The 18,521-nt window shown below is 46.0% G+C and overlaps 1 protein-coding gene across 1 annotated transcript in view; it reads left to right on the top strand.

Moving 5' to 3' along the window:
- Nucleotides 1–2,067: 2,067 nt before the first annotated feature.
- LOC120916460 overlaps nucleotides 2,068–18,521 on the top strand; it is a 124,193-nt gene continuing 107,739 nt past the window's right edge. The window contains exon 1 of the mRNA XM_040327435.1: nucleotides 2,068–2,178. Within this exon, the coding sequence (XP_040183369.1) occupies nucleotides 2,091–2,178 (88 nt within the window). The 5' untranslated portion in view covers nucleotides 2,068–2,090. The remainder of the gene's footprint in view (nucleotides 2,179–18,521) is intronic.

Here is an 18,521-nt window from a genome sequence, read left to right as displayed (position 1 = left end):
GTCCGGACCGTCAGGCCGCCAGTGTGTTGCCGTATTTAGCAGGAACAGTGATGCCGCATGTGCGCCCCATCCCTGGTTGCTGGGACACCCTTGCGTGTGCAACCCACCCTCTGCTGATTACCGCCCCTCTTCTGCTCAGGTCTCCCGGCTCTCCTCTCACTTCTTGCAAGGTATGATACCTTGCAGCTTGCCACTGAGCAGACTCCTGGCATGGGCACTCTCCCTGGCATGTGCAGACTTCCTGGCTTTATGTGCAGACTCCCTGGTATTATGTGCAGCACATTTGGGGACACAAGGCTACACATGGCTGCATTTGGGGACACATTGCTGCATTTGGCGGGCACAGGCTGCATTGGGGACACATTGCTGCATTTGGCGGGCACAAGCTGCATTGGGGACACATTGCTGCATTTGGCGGGCACGGGCAGGCTGCAGTTTTGGACATGGATAAAGTTGTTGTTAATATTTATTTTTATAACTTATTCTGCATAAACCATTTAAGTGTAATTTCATGAGATCATTTATGAGGGTGTGTTTAGGGGCGGGGCATGGTAGGGGTTGGGCGTGGCAACTGGTGGTGAGTAACCCTTGAGTTCTGGCTAGTAGCTCAGGATTTGAAATTTTGAGCCCTGTAGTAACCCATACCAACCAATCACATTTCAGGTTACTATAGAAAACTCGGGATGACTTAATTCTATACGTTAAGGCCTGTTCACATCTGTAGGCTTTTGCCGTGCTTTGGCAGCTTCCCAGTGTGCCAGAGGTGTTTATCCCCTTTAAATACTATGAATCAGATGTGAACCTGTGGGCTATCCTTTTGAAAAGTCCTATGTGCTGTATCTTTTGTGCGTTTTGTGAAAAAACGCATCAAAAATACACCTATCATTATGAAAAGGCAAAATGTTTTTTTTTGTGTGCATTTTTTGAGTCACATGTCCATATTTCCACAGGGGACCAAGGAGGAAAACACATGAAAAACACATTACGCCTTGCATTTTACAGCAGCACTAAAAATGCAATGTGCGTTTCACAACGCACAGATGTGAACGGGTCCTAATGCACTGTTGAATAAACCTATTTGTCTAGTTTGATTGCTGAATTTGACCAAAAAAGTTACTTTTTTATTTTATTTCAGAAACTATAAAAAACAGCCTTTGGCAAGTTGTGAAAAGCAAAAGCAACACCAAATCTGGGCAATAAGAGGTTAAAGTTAAAAAGGTGTGGCTGTGTCAGCTCACCTGTCCTAATGGCTGCTTTACATATAAATCTGCCCACTCGTGAAGAAGTCTTCCCTTTGGCCTACAGATATGAGCACATGGCTTGTTGTTGCCATCTTGGTTTGGTAAGTTGTGTTTGATTATGTTTACAATGTTGATTTAAAAGCTACAGTTTGTTTAAATATGACAAATACATGTTGCGGGCCTCCCTTTGGCCATTGGGTGGATGGCAGGCATGCCTGCCCTTGGCCCCTGGGTGGGTGGATAGCAGGCATGACTGCCCCTGGGTGGTTGGATTCCCTTGGCACTAATGTGAACGTGCCCTAATGCACTATTGAATAAACCTATTTGTCTAGCTAGATTGCTGAATTTGACCAAAAAGTGACAAACTTATTTTTTTTTTCATAAACTATAAAAAACAGCATTTGGCCATACCTCCCAACTGTCCCTGATTTTGAGCAATGTCCCTCTGTCCCTCATTCTCCTCATTAGTCCTTCATTTTGGTCTGATCTATATATATGTATAATAAAATGCAGTTTTTATCTATCAAAAAGTGTTTCCCAGCACTAAACTTTAATCTCATTTCTAAATTGCTGCATTTGTAAATTCCAAAAGCCAATATAAAGAAAAAGTAGTGGTAAAAAAAAGCACTTGTGGGTTTAACCAATCGTATTTTTTTGTACAATTCTCCTTTAAGGGGGCGTGACAAGGGGTGTGTCCTATGCCTGCATACTTTTGCTGATAGGTGTCCCTCATTCCCATCTCAGAAAGTTGGGAGGTATGATTTGGCAAGTTGTGCAAAAGCAACACTGAATCTGGGCAATAAGAGGTTAAAATTGAAAAGGTGTGGCTGTGTCAGCTGACCTGTCCTAATGGCTGCTTTACATATAAATCCGCCCACTCGTGAAGTCTTCCTTTTGGCCTTCAGATATGAGCACATGGCTTGCTGTTGCCATCTTGGTAAGTTGTGTTTGATTATGTTTGCAATGTTGATTTAAAAGCTAGTTTGTTTAAATGTGACAAATGCCTCCCTTTGGCCATTGGGTGGATGGCAGGCTGGCCCCTTGGCCTCTGGTGATCGATAACTTTTTTTTTTCAGGGGATTGTTTCATTAAGTCTTATTTAATAAACTGTACAATGTGTAATACTGTGTCAATGTGTCAGATGCCGATTGGCTGCTATGGTTATTCCTATATGCCCTGTTTTTGTTTTCAAACCCAGGTGCATACGGAGTGAGCCATACTATAAACCATTTTTCAGCTTGCTCAGTTTTCCTAGAACTTTTTATCTTGACTAAGACTAGTTTTAAATATAAGCAAAAAACCTACAGGGTCAGGAAAGGACAGCGGCCTGCTGCTGTGAATCTCAACTGCAAAAAAAATTCTAGTTGCCTGGCTGCTGAGCTCCATTGCAGGCTTCATTTATTGTCAATTGTTGTTCGCCCATTTGGAAGATGTGCTTTGTAGGAAACGTTGCTTGTTGCATTTCTCTATACACTGCAAATTACTCTAGGTTCACATCTGTGTTTTTGAGAAACTCCCTAGTCTATTTAACATGGTTTCCTTTGGTACATGTTCACATCTATGCGTTTGCCGCTGGTGCATTTTTGGAAAGGGTCTGGGCTTTTTTTTCATATGTTTTACAGTTAACATTTTTGGGTTAACAAACTATATATAGCTGGTTGCTAATGAGCGGGCTGGGAAGCTGGCTGCCACGTCCTTAACAAATGAGTCATCAGCTGTCAGGGTTCCCCGCTGACATCTTAACCACTTAAGCCCCGGGCCTGTTTTTCAGATTCGGTGTTTACGAGACTAAAACATTTTTTTTTGCTCGAAAATTACTTAAAACCCCCAAACATTATTTATTTTTTCTAACACCCTAGAGAATAAAATGGCAGTCATTGCAATACTTTTTGTCACACCGTATTTGCGCAGCGGTCTTACAAGCGCACTTTTTTTGGAAAAAATTCACTTTTTTAAATTTAAAAAATAAGACGACAATAAATTTGGCCCAATTTTTTTATATATTGTGAAAGATTATGTTACGCCGAGTAAAATGATACCCAACATGTCACGCTTAAAAATTGCGCCCGCTCGTGGCATGGCGTCAAACTTTTACCCTTAAAAATCTCGATAGGCGACGTTTAAAAAATTCTACAGGTTGCATTTTTTGAGTTACAGAGTAGGTCTAGGGCTAAAATTATTGCTCTCGCTCTAACGATCGCAGCGATACCTCACTTGTGTGGTTTGAACACCGTTTTCATATGCGGGCGCTACTCGCGTATACGTTCGCTTCTACGCGCGAGCTCGTTGGGACGCTTTAAAAAAATATTTTTTTTTGCTTTTCGTATTTCTTTTTATTTATTTTAAAATTTTTAACATTGAAATAGGAATAAAAGTGATATATTTTTTTTTATTACAAGGAATGTAAACATCCCTTGTAATAGAAAAAAGCATGACAGGTCCTCTTAATATGAGATCTGGGGTCAAAAAGACCTCAGATCTCATATTTAGGCTTAAAGACCAAAAAAAAAAATGTTGCTTTAAGACGCTGGGCGGGACTGACGTTTTGACGTCACTTCCGCCCAGCAGAGCTATGGGGACGGGTGAAGGAGATTTTTCCTTCACTCGCAACCCAACACAGCTGCCGAACGGTCCCGATCTCCTCCGCCGCTACCGACGTCTACGGTAAGCGGCGGAGGCCGCGGGAGAGTGGCGGGCCCTCTCCCGCCACCGATAACGGCGATCTCGCGGCGAATCCGCTGTGGAGACCGCCGTTATCCCTGACAGGACCGCCCACTGAAGAGATGAATATCTCGGTTGTGGCAGCAGCTGTTGCCGTTACCGAGATATTCATCTTCAAAGTGATGACGTATAACGACGGTGGGAGGTCGGCAAGTAGTTAATGTAAAAAAAAAAGGCGTGGGGTCCTCCAGGTCCATACCAGAACCCAGTTTAAATTTTGAACTGTATATCGCTGTTGCGAACTGTAGACCCCGCGCCTTTTGTCCCCAAAATGGTTCAAAATGTAGACCCCGCGCCTTTTGTCCCCAAAATGGTTCAAAATGTAGACCCCGCGCCTTTTGTCCCCAAAATGGTTCAAAATGTAGACCCCGCGCCTTTTGTCCCCAAAATGGTTCAAAATGTAGACCCCGCGCCTTTTGTCCCCAAAATGGTTCAAAATGTAGACCCCGCGCCTTTTGTCCCCAAAATGGTTCAAAATGTAGACCCCGCGCCTTTTGTCCCCAAAATGGTTCAAAATGTAGACCCCGCGCCTTTTGTCCCCAAAATGGTTCAAAATGTAGACCCCGCGCCTTTTGTCCCCAAAATGGTTCAAAATGTAGACCCCGCGCCTTTTGTCCCCAAAATGGTTCAAAATGTAGACCCCGCGCCTTTTGTCCCCAAAATGGTTCAAAATGTAGACCCCGCGCCTTTTGTCCCCAAAATGGTTAAAATGTAGACCCCGCGCCTTTTGTCCCCAAAATGGTTGAAAATGTAGACCCCGCGCCTTTTGTCCCCAAAATGGTTGAAAATGTAGACCCCGCGCCTTTTGTCCCCAAAATGGTTGAAATGTAGACCCCGCGCCTTTTGTCCCCAAAATGGTTCAAAATGTAGACCCCGCGCCTTTTGTCCCCAAAATGGTTCATAATTAGCTAAATCTAAAATATGGTCCAAAATGGTTGAAAATGTAGACCCCGCGCCTTTTGTCCCCAAAATGGTTGAAAATGTAGACCCCGCGCCTTTTGTCCCCAAAATGGTTGAAAATGTAGACCCCGCGCCTTTTGTCCCCAAAATGGTTGAAAATGTAGACCCCGCGCCTTTTGTCCCCAAAATGGTTGAAAATGTAGACCCCGCGCCTTTTGTCCCCAAAATGGTTCAAAATGTAGACCCCGCGCCTTTTGTCCCCAAAATGGTTGAAAATGTAGACCCCGCGCCTTTTGTCCCCAAAATGGTTAAATGTAGACCCCGCGCCTTTTGTCCCCAAAATGGTTGAAAATGTAGACCCCGCGCCTTTTGTCCCCAAAATGGTTGAAAATGTAGACCCCGCGCCTTTTGTCCCCAAAATGGTTGAAAATGTAGACCCGCGCCTTTTGTCCCCAAAATGGTTGAAAATGTAGACCCCGCGCCTTTTGTCCCCAAAATGGTTGAAAATGTAGACCCCGCGCCTTTTGTCCCCAAAATGGTTGAAAATGTAGACCCCGCGCCTTTTGTCCCCAAAATGGTTGAAAATGTAGACCCCGCGCCTTTTGTCCCCAAAATGGTTGAAAATGTAGACCCCGCGCCTTTTGTCCCCTAAATGGTTCAAAATGTAGACCCCGCGCCTTTTGTCCCCAAAATGGTTGAAAATGTAGACCCCGCGCCTTTTGTCCCCAAAATGGTTGAAAATGTAGACCCCGCGCCTTTTGTCCCCAAAATGGTTGAAAATGTAGACCCCGCGCCTTTTGTCCCCAAAATGGTTGAAAATGTAGACCCCGCGCCTTTTGTCCCCAAAATGGTTGAAAATGTAGACCCCGCGCCTTTTGTCCCCAAAATGGTTGAAAATGTAGACCCCGCGCCTTTTGTCCCCAAAATGGTTGAAAATGTAGACCCCGCGCCTTTTGTCCCCAAAATGGTTGAAAATGTAGACCCCGCGCCTTTTGTCCCCAAAATGGTTGAAAATGTAGACCCCGCGCCTTTTGTCCCCAAAATGGTTGAAAATGTAGACCCCGCGCCTTTTGTCCCCAAAATGGTTGAAAATGTAGACCCCGCGCCTTTTGTCCCCAAAATGGTTGAAAATGTAGACCCCGCGCCTTTTGTCCCCAAAATGGTTGAAAATGTAGACCCCGCGCCTTTTGTCCCCAAAATGGTTGAAAATGTAGACCCCGCGCCTTTTGTCCCCAAAATGGTTGAAAATGTAGACCCCGCGCCTTTTGTCCCCAAAATGGTTCAAAATGTAGACCCCGCGCCTTTTGTCCCCAAAATGGTTGAAAATGTAGACCCCGCGCCTTTTGTCCCCAAAATGGTTGAAAATGTAGACCCCGCGCCTTTTGTCCCCAAAATGGTTGAAAATGTAGACCCCGCGCCTTTTGTCCCCAAAATGGTTGAAAATGTAGACCCCGCGCCTTTTGTCCCCAAAATGGTTGAAAATGTAGACCCCGCGCCTTTTGTCCCCAAAATGGTTGAAAATGTAGACCCCGCGCCTTTTGTCCCCAAAATGGTTGAAAATGTAGACCCCGCGCCTTTTGTCCCCAAAATGGTTGAAAATGTAGACCCCGCGCCTTTTGTCCCCAAAATGGTTGAAAATGTAGACCCCGCGCCTTTTGTCCCCAAAATGGTTGAAAATGTAGACCCCGCGCCTTTTGTCCCCAAAATGGTTGAAAATGTAGACCCCGCGCCTTTTGTCCCCAAAATGGTTGAAAATGTAGACCCCGCGCCTTTTGTCCCCAAAATGGTTGAAAATGTAGACCCCGCGCCTTTTGTCCCCAAAATGGTTGAAAATGTAGACCCCGCGCCTTTTGTCCCCAAAATGGTTGAAAATGTAGACCCCGCGCCTTTTGTCCCCAAAATGGTTGAAAATGTAGACCCCGCGCCTTTTGTCCCCAAAATGGTTGAAAATGTAGACCCCGCGCCTTTTGTCCCCAAAATGGTTGAAAATGTAGACCCCGCGCCTTTTGTCCCCAAAATGGTTGAAAATGTAGACCCCGCGCCTTTTGTCCCCAAAATGGTTGAAAATGTAGACCCCGCGCCTTTTGTCCCCAAAATGGTTGAAAATGTAGACCCCGCGCCTTTTGTCCCCAAAATGGTTGAAAATGTAGACCCCGCGCCTTTTGTCCCCAAAATGGTTGAAAATGTAGACCCCGCGCCTTTTGTCCCCAAAATGGTTGAAAATGTAGACCCCGCGCCTTTTGTCCCCAAAATGGTTGAAAATGTAGACCCCGCGCCTTTTGTCCCCAAAATGGTTGAAAATGTAGACCCCGCGCCTTTTGTCCCCAAAATGGTTGAAAATGTAGACCCCGCGCCTTTTGTCCCCAAAATGGTTGAAAATGTAGACCCCGCGCCTTTTGTCCCCAAAATGGTTGAAAATGTAGACCCCGCGCCTTTTGTCCCCAAAATGGTTGAAAATGTAGACCCCGCGCCTTTTGTCCCCAAAATGGTTGAAAATGTAGACCCCGCGCCTTTTGTCCCCAAAATGGTTGAAAATGTAGACCCCGCGCCTTTTGTCCCCAAAATGGTTGAAAATGTAGACCCCGCGCCTTTTGTCCCCAAAATGGTTGAAAATGTAGACCCCGCGCCTTTTGTCCCCAAAATGGTTGAAAATGTAGACCCCGCGCCTTTTGTCCCCAAAATGGTTGAAAATGTAGACCCCGCGCCTTTTGTCCCCAAAATGGTTGAAAATGTAGACCCCGCGCCTTTTGTCCCCAAAATGGTTGAAAATGTAGACCCCGCGCCTTTTGTCCCCAAAATGGTTCAAAATGTAGACCCCGCGCCTTTTGTCCCCAAAATGGTTGAAAATGTAGACCCCGCGCCTTTTGTCCCCAAAATGGTTGAAAATGTAGACCCCGCGCCTTTTGTCCCCAAAATGGTTGAAAATGTAGACCCCGCGCCTTTTGTCCCCAAAATGGTTGAAAATGTAGACCCCGCGCCTTTTGTCCCCAAAATGGTTGAAAATGTAGACCCCGCGCCTTTTGTCCCCAAAATGGTTGAAAATGTAGACCCCGCGCCTTTTGTCCCCAAAATGGTTGAAAATGTAGACCCCGCGCCTTTTGTCCCCAAAATGGTTGAAAATGTAGACCCCGCGCCTTTTGTCCCCAAAATGGTTGAAAATGTAGACCCCGCGCCTTTTGTCCCCAAAATGGTTGAAAATGTAGACCCCGCGCCTTTTGTCCCCAAAATGGTTGAAAATGTAGACCCCGCGCCTTTTGTCCCCAAAATGGTTGAAAATGTAGACCCCGCGCCTTTTGTCCCCAAAATGGTTGAAAATGTAGACCCCGCGCCTTTTGTCCCCAAAATGGTTGAAAATGTAGACCCCGCGCCTTTTGTCCCCAAAATGGTTGAAAATGTAGACCCCGCGCCTTTTGTCCCCAAAATGGTTGAAAATGTAGACCCCGCGCCTTTTGTCCCCAAAATGGTTGAAAATGTAGACCCCGCGCCTTTTGTCCCCAAAATGGTTGAAAATGTAGACCCCGCGCCTTTTGTCCCCAAAATGGTTGAAAATGTAGACCCCGCGCCTTTTGTCCCCAAAATGGTTGAAAATGTAGACCCCGCGCCTTTTGTCCCCAAAATGGTTGAAAATGTAGACCCCGCGCCTTTTGTCCCCAAAATGGTTGAAAATGTAGACCCCGCGCCTTTTGTCCCCAAAATGGTTGAAAATGTAGACCCCGCGCCTTTTGTCCCCAAAATGGTTGAAAATGTAGACCCCGCGCCTTTTGTCCCCAAAATGGTTGAAAATGTAGACCCCGCGCCTTTTGTCCCCAAAATGGTTGAAAATGTAGACCCCGCGCCTTTTGTCCCCAAAATGGTTGAAAATGTAGACCCCGCGCCTTTTGTCCCCAAAATGGTTGAAAATGTAGACCCCGCGCCTTTTGTCCCCAAAATGGTTGAAAATGTAGACCCCGCGCCTTTTGTCCCCAAAATGGTTGAAAATGTAGACCCCGCGCCTTTTGTCCCCAAAATGGTTGAAAATGTAGACCCCGCGCCTTTTGTCCCCAAAATGGTTGAAAATGTAGACCCCGCGCCTTTTGTCCCCAAAATGGTTGAAAATGTAGACCCCGCGCCTTTTGTCCCCAAAATGGTTGAAAATGTAGACCCCGCGCCTTTTGTCCCCAAAATGGTTGAAAATGTAGACCCCGCGCCTTTTGTCCCCAAAATGGTTGAAAATGTAGACCCCGCGCCTTTTGTCCCCAAAATGGTTGAAAATGTAGACCCCGCGCCTTTTGTCCCAAAGGTTGAAAATGTAGACCCCGCGCCTTTTGTCCCCAAAATGGTTGAAAATGTAGACCCCGCGCCTTTTGTCCCCAAAATGGTTGAAAATGTAGACCCCGCGCCTTTTGTCCCCAAAATGGTTGAAAATGTAGACCCCGCGCCTTTTGTCCCCAAAATGGTTGAAAATGTAGACCCCGCGCCTTTTGTCCCCAAAATGGTTGAAAATGTAGACCCCGCGCCTTTTGTCCCCAAAATGGTTGAAAATGTAGACCCCGCGCCTTTTGTCCCCAAAATGGTTGAAAATGTAGACCCCGCGCCTTTTGTCCCCAAAATGGTTGAAAATGTAGACCCCGCGCCTTTTGTCCCCAAAATGGTTGAAAATGTAGACCCCGCGCCTTTTGTCCCCAAAATGGTTGAAAATGTAGACCCCGCGCCTTTTGTCCCCAAAATGGTTGAAAATGTAGACCCCGCGCCTTTTGTCCCCAAAATGGTTGAAAATGTAGACCCCGCGCCTTTTGTCCCCAAAATGGTTGAAAATGTAGACCCCGCGCCTTTTGTCCCCAAAATGGTTCATAATTAGCTAAATCTAAAATATGGTCCAAAATGGTTGAAAATGTAGACCCCGCGCCTTTTGTCCCCAAAATGGTTGAAAATGTAGACCCCGCGCCTTTTGTCCCCAAAATGGTTCAAAATGTAGACCCCGCGCCTTTTGTCCCCAAAATGGTTCAAAATGTAGACCCCGCGCCTTTTGTCCCCAAAATGGTTCAAAATGTAGACCCCGCGCCTTTTGTCCCCAAAATGGTTGAAAATGTAGACCCCGCGCCTTTTGTCCCCAAAATGGTTGAAAATGTAGACCCCGCGCCTTTTGTCCCCAAAATGGTTCAAAATGTAGACCGCTCGCCTTTTGTCCCCAAAATGGTTGAAAATGTAGACCCCGCGCCTTTTGTCCCCAAAATGGTTGAAAATGTAGACCCCGCGCCTTTTGTCCCCAAAATGGTTGAAAATGTAGACCCCGCGCCTTTTGTCCCCAAAATGGTTGAAAATGTAGACCCCGCGCCTTTTGTCCCCAAAATGGTTGAAAATGTAGACCCCGCGCCTTTTGTCCCCAAAATGGTTGAAAATGTAGACCCCGCGCCTTTTGTCCCCAAAATGGTTGAAAATGTAGACCCCGCGCCTTTTGTCCCCAAAATGGTTGAAAATGTAGACCCCGCGCCTTTTGTCCCCAAAATGGTTCAAAATTAGCTAAAGCTAAAATGGTCCCAAAATGGTTGAAAATGTAGACCCCGCGCCTTTTGTCCCCAAAATGGTTGAAAATGTAGACCCCGCGCCTTTTGTCCCCAAAATGGTTGAAAATGTAGACCCCGCGCCTTTTGTCCCCAAAATGGTTGAAAATGTAGACCCCGCGCCTTTTGTCCCCAAAATGGTTGAAAATGTAGACCCCGCGCCTTTTGTCCCCAAAATGGTTCAAAATGTAGACCCCGCGCCTTTTGTCCCCAAAATGGTTGAAAATGTAGACCCCGCGCCTTTTGTCCCCAAAATGGTTGAAAATGTAGACCCCGCGCCTTTTGTCCCCAAAATGGTTGAAAATGTAGACCCCGCGCCTTTTGTCCCCAAAATGGTTGAAAATGTAGACCCCGCGCCTTTTGTCCCCAAAATGGTTCAAAATGTAGACCCCGCGCCTTTTGTCCCCAAAATGGTTCATAATTAGCTAAATCTAAAATATGGTCCAAAATGGTTGAAAATGTAGACCCCGCGCCTTTTGTCCCCAAAATGGTTGAAAATGTAGACCCCACGCCTTTTGTCCCCAAAATGGTTCAAAATGTAGACCCCTGCGCCTTTTGTCCCCAAAATGGTTGAAAATGTAGACCCCGCACCTTTTGTCCCCAAAATGGTTGAAAATGTAGACCCCGCGCCTTTTGTCCCCAAAATGGTTGAAAATGTAGACCCCGCGCCTTTTGTCCCCAAAATGGTTGAAAATGTAGACCCCGCGCCTTTTGTCCCCAAAATGGTTGAAAATGTAGACCCCGCGCCTTTTGTCCCCAAAATGGTTGAAAATGTAGACCCCGCGCCTTTTGTCCCCAAAATGGTTCAAAATGTAGACCCCGCGCCTTTTGTCCCCAAAATGGTTCATAATTAGCTAAATCTAAAATATGGTCCAAAATGGTTGAAAATGTAGACCCCGCGCCTTTTGTCCCCAAAATGGTTGAAAATGTAGACCCCGCGCCTTTTGTCCCCAAAATGGTTCAAAATGTAGACCCCGCGCCTTTTGTCCCCAAAATGGTTCAAAATGTAGACCCCGCGCCTTTTGTCCCCAAAATGGTTCAAAATGTAGACCCCGCGCCTTTTGTCCCCAAAATGGTTGAAAATGTAGACCCCGCGCCTTTTGTCCCCAAAATGGTTGAAAATGTAGACCCCGCGCCTTTTGTCCCCAAAATGGTTCAAAATGTAGACCCCGCGCCTTTTGTCCCCAAAATGGTTGAAAATGTAGACCCCGCGCCTTTTGTCCCCAAAATGGTTGAAAATGTAGACCCCGCGCCTTTTGTCCCCAAAATGGTTGAAAATGTAGACCCCGCGCCTTTTGTCCCCAAAATGGTTGAAAATGTAGACCCCGCGCCTTTTGTCCCCAAAATGGTTGAAAATGTAGACCCCGCGCCTTTTGTCCCCAAAATGGTTGAAAATGTAGACCCCGCGCCTTTTGTCCCCAAAATGGTTGAAAATGTAGACCCCGCGCCTTTTGTCCCCAAAATGGTTGAAAATGTAGACCCCGCGCCTTTTGTCCCCAAAATGGTTGAAAATGTAGACCCCGCGCCTTTTGTCCCCAAAATGGTTGAAAATGTAGACCCCGCGCCTTTTGTCCCCAAAATGGTTAAAATGTAGACCCGCGCTGTCCCAAAATGGTTGAAAATGTAGACCCCGCGCCTTTTGTCCCCAAAATGGTTGAAAATGTAGACCCCGCTCCTTTTGTCCCCAAAATGGTTGAAAATGTAGACCCCGCGCCTTTTGTCCCCAAAATGGTTGAAAATGTAGACCCCGCGCCTTTTGTCCCCAAAATGGTTGAAAATGTAGACCCCGCGCCCTTTGTCCCCAAAATGGTTCATAATGTAGACCCCGCGCCTTTTGTCCCCAAAATGGTTCATAATGTAGACCCCGCGCCTTTTGTCCCCAAAATGGTTCATAATGTAGACCCCGCGCCTTTTGTCCCCAAAATGGTTCATAATGTAGACCCCGCGCCTTTTGTCCCCAAAATGGTTGAAAATGTAGACCCCGCGCCTTTTGTCCCCAAAATGGTTGAAAATGTAGACCCCGCGCCTTTTGTCCCCAAAATGGTTGAAAATGTAGACCCCGCGCCTTTTGTCCCCAAAATGGTTGAAAATGTAGACCCCGCGCCTTTTGTCCCCAAAATGGTTGAAAATGTAGACCCCGCGCCTTTTGTCCCCAAAATGGTTCAAAATGTAGACCCCGCGCCTTTTGTCCCCAAAATGGTTCAAAATGTAGACCCCGCGCCTTTTGTCCCCAAAATGGTTCATAATTAGCTAAATCTAAAATATGGTCCAAAATGGTTCAAAATGTAGACCCCGCGCCTTTTGTCCCCAAAATGGTTCAAAATTAGCTAAATCTAAAATATGGTCCAAAATGGTTGAAAATGTAGACCCCGCGCCTTTTGTCCCCAAAATGGTTGAAAATGTAGACCCCACGCCTTTTGTCCCCAAAATGGTTCAAAATGTAGACCCCGCGCCTTTTGTCCCCAAAATGGTTGAAAATGTAGACCCCGAGCCTTTTGTCCCCAAAATGGTTGAAAATGTTGACCCCGCGCCTTTTGTCCCCAAAATGGTTGAAAATGTAGACCCCGCGCCTTTTGTCCCCAAAATGGTTGAAAATGTAGACCCCGCCCCTTATGTCCCCAAAATGGTTGAAAATGTAGACCCCGCGCCTTTTGTCCCCAAAATGGTTGAAAATGTAGACCCCGCGCCTTTTGTCCCCAAAATGGTTGAAAATGTAGACCCCGCGCCTTTTGTCCCCAAAATGGTTGAAAATGTAGACCCCGCGCCTTTTGTCCCCAAAATGGTTGAAAATGTAGACCCCGCGCCTTTTGTCCCCAAAATGGTTGAAAATGTAGACCCCGCGCCTTTTGTCCCCAAAATGGTTGAAAATGTAGACCCCGCGCCTTTTGTCCCCAAAATGGTTGAAAATGTAGACCCCGCGCCTTTTGTCCCCAAAATGGTTCATAATTAGCTAAATCTAAAATATGGTCCAAAATGGTTGAAAATGTAGACCCCGCGCCTTTTGTCCCCAAAATGGTTGAAAATGTAGACCCCGCGCCTTTTGTCCCCAAAATGGTTGAAAATGTAGACCCTGCGCCTTTTGTCCCCAAAATGGTTGAAAATGTAGACCCCGCGCCTTTTGTCCCCAAAATGGTTGAAAATGTAGACCCCGCGCCCTTTGTCCCCAAAATGGTTCATAATGTAGACCCCGCGCCTTTTGTCCCCAAAATGGTTCATAATGTAGACCCCGCGCCTTTTGTCCCCAAAATGGTTCATAATGTAGACCCCGCGCCTTTTGTCCCCAAAATGGTTCATAATGTAGACCCCGCGCCTTTTGTCCCCAAAATGGTTGATAATGTAGACCCCGCGCCTTTTGTCCCCAAAATGGTTGAAAATGTAGACCCCGCGTCTTTTGTCCCCAAAATGGTTGAAAATGTAGACCCCGCGTCTTTTGTCCCCAAAATGGTTGAAAATGTAGACCCCGCGCCTTTTGTCCCCAAAATGGTTGAAAATGTAGACCCCGCGCCTTTTGTCCCCAAAATGGTTGAAAATGTAGACCCCGCGCCTTTTGTCCCCAAAATGGTTCAAAATGTAGACCCCGCGCCTTTTGTCCCCAAAATGGTTCAAAATGTAGACCCCGCGCCTTTTGTCCCCAAAATGGTTCATAATTAGCTAAATCTAAAATATGGTCCAAAATGGTTCAAAATGTAGACCCCGCGCCTTTTGTCCCCAAAATGGTTCAAAATTAGCTAAATCTAAAATATGGTCCAAAATGGTTGAAAATGTAGACCCCGCGCCTTTTGTCCCCAAAATGGTTGAAAATGTAGACCCCGCGCCTTTTGTCCCCAAAATGGTTCAAAATGTAGACCCCGCGCCTTTTGTCCCCAAAATGGTTGAAAATGTAGACCCCGCGCCTTTTGTCCCCAAAATGGTTGAAAATGTAGACCCCGCGCCTTTTGTCCCCAAAATGGTTGAAAATGTAGACCCCGCGCCTTTTGTCCCCAAAATGGTTGAAAATGTAGACCCCGCGCCTTTTGTCCCCAAAATGGTTGAAAATGTAGACCCCGCGCCTTTTGTCCCCAAAATGGTTGAAAATGTAGACCCCGCGCCTTTTGTCCCCAAAATGGTTGAAAATGTAGACCCCGCGCCTTTTGTCCCCAAAATGGTTGAAAATGTAGACCCCGCGCCTTTTGTCCCCAAAATGGTTGAAAATGTAGACCCCGCGCCTTTTGTCCCCAAAATGGTTGAAAATGTAGACCCCGCGCCTTTTGTCCCCAAAATGGTTGAAAATGTAGACCCCGCGCCTTTTGTCCCCAAAATGGTTGAAAATGTAGACCCCGCGCCTTTTGTCCCCAAAATGGTTGAAAATGTAGACCCCGCGCCTTTTGTCCCCAAAATGGTTGAAAATGTTGACCCCGCGCCTTTTGTCCCCAAAATGGTTGAAAATGTTGACCCCGCGCCTTTTGTCCCCAAAATGGTTGAAAATGTTGACCCCGCGCCTTTTGTCCCCAGAATGGTTGAAAATGTTGACCCCGCGCCTTTTGTCCCCAAAATGGTTCAAAATGTTGACCCCGCGCCTTTTGTCCCCAAAATGGTTCAAAATTCAGACCCCCGCGCCCTTTGTCCCCAAAATGGTTGAAAATGTAGACCCCGCGCCCTTTGTCCCCAAAATGGTTGAAAATGTAGACCCCGCGCCTTTTGTCCCCAAAATGGTTGAAAATGTAGACCCCGCGCCCTTTGTCCCCAAAATGGTTCATAATGTAAACCCCGCACCTTTTGTCCCCAAAATGGTTCATAATTAGCTAAATCTAAAATATGGTCCAAAATGGCTGAAAATGTAGACTCCGCGCCTTTTGTCCCCAGAATGGTTGAAAATGTAGACCCCGCGCCTTTTGTCCCCAAAATGGTTGAAAATGTAGACCCCGCGCCTTTTGTCCCCAAAATGGTTGAAAATGTAGACCCCGCGCCTTTTGTCCCCAAAATGGTTGAAAATGTAGACCCGGCGCCTTTTGTCCCCAAAATGGTTGAAAATGTAGACCCCGCGCCTTTTGTCCCCAAAATGGTTCAAAATGTAGACCCCGCGCCCTTTGTCCCCAAAATGGTTCAAAATGTAGACCCCGCGCCCTTTGTCCCCAAAATGGTTGAAAATGTAGACCCCGCGCCTTTTGTCCCCAAAATGGTTGAAAATGTAGACCCCGCGCCTTTTGTCCCCAAAATGGTTCAAAATGTAGACCCCGCGCCTTTTGTCCCCAAAATGGTTCAAAATGTAGACCCTGCGCCTTTTGTCCCCAAAATGGTTCAAAATGTAGACCCCGCACCTTTTGTCCCCAAAATGGTTCAAAATGTAGACCCCGCAGCCTTTGTCCCCAAAATGGTTGAAAATGTAGACCCCGCACCCTTTGTCCCCAAAATGGTTGAAAATGTAGACCCCGCGCCTTTTGTCCCCAAAATGGTTCAAAATGTAGACCCCGCGCCTTTTGTCCCCAAAATGGTTGAAAATGTAGACCCCACGCCTTTTGTCCCCAAAATGGTTGAAAATTTAGACCCCACGTCTTTTGTCCCCAAAATGGTTGAAAATTTAGACCCCGCGCCTTTTGTCCCCAAAATGGTTCATAATTAGCTAAATCTAAAATATGGTCCAAAATGGTTGAAAATGTAGACCCCGCGCCTTTTGTCCCCAAAATGGTTGAAAATTTAGACCCCACGTCTTTTGTCCCCAAAATGGTTGAAAATTTAGACCCCGCGCCTTTTGTCCCCAAAATGGTTTAAAATGTAGACCCCGCGCCGTTTGTCCCCAAAATGGTTGAAAATGTAGACCCCGCGCCTTTTGTCCCCAAAATGGTTCAAAATGTAGACCCCGCGCCTTTTGTCCCCAAAATGGTTCAAAATGTAGACCCCGCGCCTTTTGTCCCCAAAATGGTTCAAAATGTAGACCCCGCACCTTTTGTCCCCAAAATGGTTCAAAATGTAGACCCCGCGCCTTTTGTCCCCAAAATGGTTCAAAATGTAGACCCCGCGCCTTTTGTCCCCAAAATGGTTGAAAATGTAGACCCCGCGCCTTTTGTTCCCAAAATGGTTGAAAATTTAGACCCCGCGCCTTTTGTCCCCAAAATGGTTCATAATTAGCTAAATCTAAAATATGGTCCAAAATGGTTCAAAATGTAGACCCCGCGCCTTTTGTCCCCAAAATGGTTCAAAATGTAGACCCCGCGCCTTTTGTCCCCAAAATGGTTCAAAATGTAGACCCCGCGCCTTTTGTCCCCAAAATGGTTCAAAATGTAGACCCCGCGCCTTTTGTCCCCAAAATGGTTCGAAATGTAGACCCCGCGCCTTTTGTCCCCAAAATGGTTCAAAATGTAGACCCCGCGCCTTTTGTCCCCAAAATGGTTCAAAATGTAGACCCCGCGCCTTTTGTCCCCAAAATGGTTCAAAATGTAGACCCCGCGCCTTTTGTCCCCAAAATGGTTGAAAATGTAGACCCCGCGCCTTTTGTCCCCAAAATGGCTCAAAATTTAGACCCCGCGCCTTTTGTCCACAAAATCGTTCAAAATTTACAATTCACACTTAAAAATTGCACACGCTCGTGGAATGCCGCCAAACTTCGGTACTTAACCAGTTCCATACCGGGCCTATTTTGGCACTTCTCTCCTACATGCAAAAATCATAATTTTTTTGCTAGAAAATTACTCAGAACCCCAAAACATTATATATGTTTTTTTAGTAGACACCCTTGGGAATAAAATGCCGGTCATTGTAACTTTTTATCTCGCACGGTATTTGCGCAATAATTTTTCAAACGCCTTTTTTTGGGGAAAAAAACTGTTTCATGAATTAAAATATAACAAAACAGTAAAGTTAGCCCAATTTTTTTTATATAATGTGAAAGATGAAGTTACGCCGAGTAAATAGATACCTAACATGTCACGCTTTAAAATCGCGCACACTCATGGAATGGCGCCAAACTTCAGTACTTAAAAATCTCCATATGCGTCTCTTATATATTTTTTTACAAGTTACAAATTTTGAGTTACAGAGGAGGTCTAGTGCTAGAAATGTTGCTGGCTCTCTAACGCACGCGGCAATACCTCACGTGTGGTTTGAACCGCGTTTACATATGTGGGCGGGACTTGCATGTGTGTTCGCTTCTGAGCGCGAGCTACCGGGGATAGGGGCATTTAAAAATGTTTTTATTATTATTTTATTTTACTCAATTTATTTTATTTTTACACTTTTTTTTTTACATTTTTTTTTATCACTTTTATTCCTATTACAAGGAATGTAAACATCCCTTGTAATAGGAATGCTTCATGACAGGTACTCTTTATGGAGAGATGCGGGGTCAATAAGACACCTTATCTCTCCTCCAGGCTGGAAAGCATTCGATCGTGTAAAAAAATTCACAGATCTAATGCTTTCAGCCGCTATTGCGGCTGTGTTTACATTCCGGTACCCGTCTGTGACGTCATAACATTGCGCCCGGGCCTTCGATCCGATTTCCATCCGATGCCGGCGGATCGATTCTCCGGGTCTCCGATGGCAAGGGAGAGCCCGGAGAATCCCCGGATGGCGGCGGGAGGGGGGACGTCCCCTCCCACCGCCCATAAGAACGATTAAGCGGCGGAACAGCCGGTATGATCATTCTTATGGTGCATAGGATCGCCGGCTGAAGAGATGGATATCTGAATGATGCCTGTAGCTGCAGGCATCATTCAGATATCCCCACTGAAAGTCCAGGATGTCATATGACGTCCTTGGGCGGGAAGTGGTTAAAAATCCCCATAGGCGACGCTTTAAATTTTTTTACTGGTTACATGTTTTGCGTTGGAGGTTTAGGGCTAGAGTTATTGCTCTCGCTCTAATGTTCGCGGCGACACCTCACATGTGGTTTGAACTTATGTATGCGTTCGTTTCTGCGTGCGAGCACATGGGGACAGGGCACTTAAAAAAAAAAATATGTTATTGTTAATTTTACTTGCTTTTTTTGTTTTGACACTTTTAGGCTTCATTTCCATGGATGTTTTTACAGCCACTTTGTTTAGCTTTTTTACAGCTTAAAAATGCCTGTCCATGTGTTTTATTTTTATTTTTTTTTTTAGCTGAAGCTCAAAAACGATGCGGTAGCGTTTTTCGCAAGTTTTTT

Source organism: Rana temporaria, chromosome 10 (assembly GCF_905171775.1).
Source record: "Rana temporaria chromosome 10, aRanTem1.1, whole genome shotgun sequence".
Taxonomy (NCBI): domain Eukaryota; kingdom Metazoa; phylum Chordata; class Amphibia; order Anura; family Ranidae; genus Rana; species Rana temporaria.
The sequence above is the reverse complement of the archived record's forward strand: the minus strand, read 5'-3'. Positions and strand labels throughout refer to the sequence as shown.